Source organism: Pinus tabuliformis, chromosome 6, assembly GCF_031772625.1.
Source record: "Pinus tabuliformis cultivar Carrire ecotype Pingquan chromosome 6, CPIR1, whole genome shotgun sequence".
NCBI classification, from domain to species: Eukaryota; Viridiplantae; Streptophyta; class Pinopsida; order Pinales; family Pinaceae; genus Pinus; species Pinus tabuliformis.
This window is the reverse complement of record NC_142292.1, coordinates 427,396,913-427,404,168: the sequence shown is the minus strand read 5'-3', so window position 1 is coordinate 427,404,168 and position 7,256 is coordinate 427,396,913. Positions and strand designations below refer to the sequence as shown.

Genomic DNA, 7,256 nt, shown 5'->3' with positions numbered 1-7,256 from the left:
AAGAGAGAAGAGGGTGAGAGTGAGGAATGTGAATAATTCTCCTGTAAATATTTTATTTATAATAAATTATTTTTGAGTTTTGTTTGTGGATACATATTGTGTAGACTTTAATGTTATGTGTTGATTTTATTTTTGAGGCCTTAGATTTGTTGCATGGTCCCATAACCTACAAGTCAGAGGATCGTGAAAATTTGCAGCTTTGCTGCATCATAGGTGTGGATGAGAGAACTTGAAGTCTCAATCTTACATGATTTGAACAACATAAAACAACATGTTTACCTTGTCTCCTAAAATCCCTCTCTCTTCTTGGACCTCCCCATGGCAACATGCCCTAAGCATAATTCAATGAATTGAGATAATGCTTCAAACTTGCCTTAAGCATAGTTCAATGGATTGAGATAATGCTTCAAACTTTTATTTATATATATATATATATATATATATATATGAATGACATGCATACAAGCAAATAGGGGTTAATTGTAGATTTTACTATAATACAATAAATGTTGACAATTTAAATATTAATGAATTAAATTTAATTCTCTAAATATAATACCTGACAATTGAGTTCTTTAAAATCCAAAGTTGTATGTAAGAGTTGATTTCATGTAGTTGCAAATCTTATGAAATGTACAGATCTAAAAATTGTTTAAGATATGATTATAAAATAATATAATTATAAAATTATATAAATATAAATAATTTATAAATTCTAATGATAATATAAATATTAAAAAAAAATACAAATCATGTAACAAATAATTTTGCGAAACATTTCTTAGACTAAGGTATTTGTTAACTTTAATATTTTCAGTCACTTATATGCCTCCATCCAATTAGTTATATGGTTTTAAGGATCTTAAAACTTTATTTACAATGATGCAAAAATTTTAGAATATAATAAAATTACATATAAAATCATGTGCATTAACAATTACAATTGAGAAAATTTATATTGTTATACTGAATCAGTAAAGATTGTCTAGGACTTCTTTGTTTAAAATTGGTTATCAAATTCAGAACATAATGCAATTATAATAAAAAATCATGTACAAAGCAAACATGCATTTTTATATGTGATCACAGGGGATGGTTAAGGATTTTAATGCATCTGAATATCCTAAAGCTTTGTGTAAAATTAAACAACAAATTTTGAAACATAATGACATTATATTGGAAAATTATGTCTACTAATTATTTGGAAAATTATGTCTACTTATTATTAAAGTTAAGCAAATTTATATTTTATATTTTATGATTTAAATTTATTTAAAATCTTAATAAATTTGGGCATATTAGAACTAACACCAAATTTAAAGCAAATTTATATTTTATGATTTAAAATTATTTAAAATCTTAATAAATTTGGGAATATTAGAACTAACACCAAATTTTAAAGAATGAAATTCAATTGGAAGATTATATGCCTTAATAATTAGCACTGAGATACCAACAGATAAGATAACCTGAACCGTATTCATATTCATCATGTGAATCACTTCATATGGGTATTAGAAATTTGTTTACAATTAATACCACATTTAAAACAAATCAGAATGTTGAAAGATTATGTGTGAATCAATCACCGTGGATCTTATAAATTTGTTTAGGAATAACACCAAATTCTGCCTCTTAATCATGTTTTGTGTGAATTAGCCCATAAAATTCATTTTGAATTTGCACCAAATTTAAAACATAATGAGAATTGTTGAAAGATTCTATGTGAATCAGTTCAAATGAATTTGAAAAATTCGTTTAAAAAATAACACCAAATTCAAAATATAATGAGAGATTATCTGCATTAATGATTAGAACTGAGCAAATTTATATTCTTATATTTGATGAATGAAAACCAACATGCCTACAAACCAACAGCCGGAACGCTATTCACGTTCATTGTATGAATCAGGACTGATATGTCTTAAATATTGATTAGTTCGAAACAAATGTTACATTAACAATTTAAACGATATAGCTATAAAAATATATTTTGATATATAGTGAATTAAGTGATAGAAAACTTACTTTTAACTATTATCATGTCAAGGAACATTGGAGTTGATTTTGGATATGATTAAAAACTGAGCACTAAACTTGCATATACAGAATTTAAAACTAAGCACTAAACTTGCATATACAGAATGTGATGCTTCAAAGAGATATTAGCATTGAGTTGAATTAAATTTGTTCCTGCAATCTTAAGCTTCCACTTCCTAGTATAGATCATGCAAAAGCCTACAAAGGCATTTTCTATACCAACTTTCAAGCAGAATCCCTTGATTTCCATATGTACAATTACATGATGATAGAATGTGTAGCTCTTAACAGAGAAGGAATAGCCCTAGAGATAACAACTAAATCCTCTACCACAATTCAGGACAACAGGATAGAGGATAGTCAATATGTTTGGAGCTCCAGATGCCAACCAATGTCAGCTTTTGCAACTGAAGAGCTCTGCTATTGGAGGCATAAGCACATTAAAATATTGTAAACTAAAAGAGACTCTATGTTAAGGCAGTTCCTCATAATCTTATTATAAGGTTTCCAATAAAACTGTGTAGTGCTAGACCCCAACATTTGGTATGAACCGCAGCACCCATCATTAGCCTTCCAGCCAGGTTGCAGAAGATTGTTTACAGAGCACCTTTTTCTTTTTTGAATTAACACTGTGTATAAAACTTGTGGGACTATGGTTTAGTAGCTGAGATGGGACCTGGCCACATTAATGACCTAAGTCCCATGTTTGCCTTTGCCTTTGCCATTTATAATAAGCTTCTTATATGTTGAAACTCAAGAGGCAAGGAATGATTACAACGAATTTCATTAGGTTAGCTGCTTTACATATTTTCAAGTCCCCCTTCAATCGTTCTGCGAATCAAAATTCCAGTATTGACAGATGAGGTAATTTGAAAATTGTTTAACAAGTTTCAGAGAGAAAACCAATAGCCTCGTCTCAGTGTAGCAATTGAGGAAATTTGCAAATTGATTGACAAGTTTCACAGACAATGCCAACAAGCTTATATCAGTATGTCAATTAATGTTGGTTACCAGTAAGTTTGCAACCTATTAGTATCCCGGAAAGACATTGTGGGCCTATCTAGTCTACCGGGATCTGCATGTTGGCAGCACAAATCTGCATGTAGCTGCAGACAACATGTTGTCTTTTGCATGCGGACACCACTAAAACTTGATCTCCTTTCCACCACTTCATGCAGAGGTATTTTCCTCCTTAGTGAACATGTAGTTTTCTCAGAAGGTTGTGGCCTTTGCTTGGGAGCACTGTGGGAACGAACCTTGGCTCTTGAAGATTCAGTGTTAGCCATATAGCTAGGAAATGTACAACATCCATGAAAGTATCTCTCTGCATGTTCATGACTCTTAGAGGGGGTGGCTGGACCAATGTTTCCAGTAGCAACATCAGTCTTGGAGGCAGAGAGGAATTGTGGGCTTCTTTGCGCTGTCGAAAACTTGTAATCTTCAGTATGAAATCCATGTTCTTCCTTCAATTTTATTGGGGTCAAATCATGCAGACTTGATGTGCTTATCTCATCTGATACTGAGCTGGGAATAGATAATCCTGTTCGTAAGGAAGAAGAGGTTATTAAAGGTGAAGCATTCTGTGCAGACATGACATAAGTATAATTTCCTTCGTTCTGTGAAGAGGATCTTGATTGATGAGTAGAGTTTGAAAACTGGCAGCCACCAGCAGAGACAGTAGAAGAAATGCTTGGCTCTGCGGATCCTGAATCTGAGATGGAAGAAGCATTTGTCCTCCTCAAACTTGCCACCTGACCTGGCTTGAATGTATCAATCTCCACAATCTTTGCGCTGTCATCTGAGTTTCTTTCCATCTCCTGCTGGGGGAATCCATTGGCGAAACCCCTCCTGCTCTGTGAGTAGTTTATGTTATCTACAACAGAATTGAAATTACATCCTTCCTGCACAAGGAAAGACACAGGATAAAAACTTAGGTAGTGAGTTGAGCTTCTAAAGTATCAAGAAGTATAAGATCTTATTTTATTTTATTCTTTACAATGAATCTTTGAGGACGGTAATCATGTCGTCGTCTCTGCTTCTGTTGCATCTGAACTGATTGCCCAGCAGCGTGTTCGGTCATCTTAAGACGATGGGCACGTACTCGGGCCTGGGCTCTAATGAGGGCTTGCATGGAGCACAGAGTAGCGTCCGCTTCCTTTCTCACCAAGTACCCGCGAACCAAGGCCTGCAGTTTCACCAAGCCCTTTAGGGCTCGCAAAGCTCTCCTTGCCTGCAGAAGGGAAAATAATTATAAGCCACTGGCCTGTCGGAAGTGGGCAGGTCTTCAGCCACAATCTTAATTCTGGTTGAATATGCACCTAAATGTTGTAAAGTTTATTGAGTTTATGCTTTATTTGTATGATTTCCATCATCCAATTTCACTCTCTCTAAGGATATAGATCCTAGGTTTAAATGAATTAAATATGTTTATATTCAATTCACAGTCTCCACTTATTTAGAAAGAAGAAAAACAGTCCATGGATCGACCCCACAAAAGGGAAGAATCAACTGCACACAAAGAACAGAGTCCATCAATCAACCCCACAAAAAGGACGAGTTGATGAATTAACCTCACCACGCCTGGAGTTCAAGAGTGCATGTATCAACCCCACAACACAAAAAGGAAGAGTTGATAAATCAACACCACCACCCATGGGGTCCAATGTACCTTCTTTCACTGGGTACAATGAAATACAGATGCAAACTAATTGCATAGAAAAACAAGATATTGGGTAGACACTGGACCAGTTTTGCGAGCATAGCTAAGCAAGGAACATCTAGTCATCACCACACCTGGGGTTCAAGGGTCCACGTATCAAATCCCAGCCGACATAGAGGGAGACTTGATAAATCAACCCTACTCCGACTGGGGTGCCATGTACCTTGTTTCTCTTGATACAATGAAATCTAGATGCAAACTAATTGGATGGTAAAGAAAGAGATTGGGTAGTCGCTGCATCATTTTTGCAATCATTGTCAAGCAAAGAAAACCTAGGAGCTAGTACCAAAGGCTGAATTGAGTAGCTCAAAGAAGCTAAAAGGGTATAGAAGCCATTAATTGGGTAACTCTTCAAGCCATCCTTCTAGGCATTGTCAGAAAACAATACAAACATGAATTGTGTGGCTCAAAGAAGTTAAAAAGGTATTGAAGCCATGAATTAGGTAACTCTTGAAGTTTTCCTTCTGGGCATTTGTAGAAAACAAAACAAGCATTTAAGTATAAAGAAAGCAAACTGGGGTGGTCATTGTTGGGATTTTTTCAAGTATTCCAGGAAGCAAAGTGTGAATCCAAGGATGAACAGGGTAACTATCAAAGTCACATTCTTGTGCATTCCAAGTAGGGCATTTGGTAGCCGACTTGGACTAAGAAAAGAGGAACACAGTTACAGGAGTCAGCTACTCATTATGAAAAAAAGTAAGCTTTTTAAATCGGGTATTCACTCTGTTATATAGCAAAACAGAGAACAGAAACGAAAGAAACGCTAGCAGTAGCACTTACCAGGTATCCTCTGAACATGGTCTGAATCTTGATTGCTGCCCGTTTTTCTATGCTTCCATTGAGAGGGGAAGGTCCATTGCTTGTCAATCGGACCACAGCAGCTGCCGCCTGTGCAGCAGCCATAGCTGCATCAGCTGCAGCTGCTGTAGCAGCAGCAACCGCTATTGCATGCCTATTCTGCTCGGTCTCTGCGCCGCGCACACAGTTCTGTGTGCTGAAAGATTCTCGATGGTGTTCTACATTTCCATGATGGTCTCTTGAAATCTTTCCAAAGCTCCATCTCCGTTTCTCCTTTGTTTTATCACTATCCTTCAACCGAGGAGAACCCAGATGGGCTTGTTTAGGTTCTTTCTTTCCACCCAGAAGACTTCTCAGCCATCTACTAGTCCTTCCCATTGCAGGCTTTTTTCTGTGTATACCTATGTTAATGCCAAACCTCAAAGACAAACATACACTTATGGGATTTGCAGCCACAAGTTCCACTCAGGGACGCACAAATTTGGCTTTGAATTTTACTCAAATGGAGTAAGAACGAAGATAGTAGATACCATCCAACTGAAAGAGAATAATCCAACTGCAAAAGTCCAAAGGAATTGCTAGGAAACATGTGCCCAAAATGGTTGGATGGAACAAAACGGCCGTGAGAAGTTGGACTTGACCGAAAAGGATTTGGCTAGGCATATCCCTTTGGTTAGAGATCCATACCTTCTTTAGCCTACACTCCTGATTACTCATAGGTTTCATGTGCTACACTCATTGCAAGAACCTGACCGGTTCAGATCATGATACCAACACATGCGATAGGGTCCTAAAAGACAAACAATGTCCCTACAGGACAAGGGGCAAACGTCCAAAAGACCTAAAAGGCTCTAATGTCATCAATAGGCCCAAAGGGTTCCAGATTCCGCCGAACTGCTCAGAGCCCAACTCGTGAAAATTGTAATAGAAGACAAAGGGACATCTCTGGGCTTTTGGACAGGTCGCTGCAGATACCACCAAGTGGACTAGAGGATCCGGTGGAAACTCTTTGTGCAGTCTTCGGGTGCCAATTATGGAACAGAAAGCTAGAAAAAACCATCCACTTTTTAAGGAGAATGCCAGACGCAACATTGGGAGTCGTCATTATAAACAAAGTCCATATCCTGCGAACCCAAGTTCCCAAAAATTCGCTCCAGTCTATCTTTTCGTTATTTCCAATGCCCAAGATGGGACTTTCGGCCCCCGGGACTTATGCAGGCTGCGGATCACGCGAAGGATAGTAGATTTTTGTTACAAGGATACGCAGAATAATACACATATATAATAGTCAATCTGCTTTGATTTTCTATTTTGGAGGAGCGGTTGTAGAAAATGACAATATTATCTATTTAAATCCATTCGGAGTTCCTCATGACAGTCCACCGCCCATCATCCATCCATGTACAGTGTACCGAATACCATTTCATCCCTCCTCGAGGATCACGTGTCCGTGTTAAAGGCCTTCATTATGATTCTTCCTTGGGCACCCATGGGGAAATTAGGGTTGACGGTGGTCTTAATGGATTTCTGGGCGGCCGTTACTCATCACATGCTGTCTTCTGTTAATGCACATTGTCAAACTCTGGAGCCTGGGCTGACCAACTTGTTGAGCACTCCCATTTTACCAACATTTCTCCCTCTTCATCATTGCATAGTGAAAAATCGGATTCGCTGATTACATCTCAGGGAGTAAATGGTA

At 37.2% G+C, this 7,256-nt stretch overlaps 1 protein-coding gene across 1 annotated transcript; it reads right to left on the bottom strand.

Moving 5' to 3' along the window:
* Positions 1–2,775: 2,775 nt before the first annotated feature.
* LOC149259129 (protein IQ-domain 26-like) lies at positions 2,776–7,012 on the bottom strand. The gene is made up of 3 exons (XM_089417569.1): positions 5,540–7,012; positions 4,037–4,270; positions 2,776–3,941 (listed from the first exon to the last, which is right to left on the bottom strand). Exons 1-3 carry the CDS (start codon positions 5,933–5,935, stop codon positions 3,048–3,050), a joined length of 1,524 nt encoding a protein of 507 aa, XP_089273695.1. The 5' UTR covers positions 5,936–7,012; the 3' UTR covers positions 2,776–3,047.
* Between the last annotated feature and the right edge of the window lie 244 nt (positions 7,013–7,256).

Bases quoted from the DNA above. Each gene is read 5' to 3' on its own strand.
- LOC149259129 (XM_089417569.1), bottom strand. From the start codon at position 5,935: ATGGGAAGGACTAGTAGATGGCTGAGAAGTCTTCTGGGTGGAAAGAAA. The intron at 4,271-5,539 runs GTAAGTGCTACT...TCCCTTCTGCAG, and splicing joins CCATGTTCAGAGGATACCTG to GCAAGGAGAGCTTTGCGAGC. The intron at 3,942-4,036 runs GTAAAGAATAAA...TTCCTTGTGCAG, and splicing joins ACCGTCCTCAAAGATTCATT to GAAGGATGTAATTTCAATTC.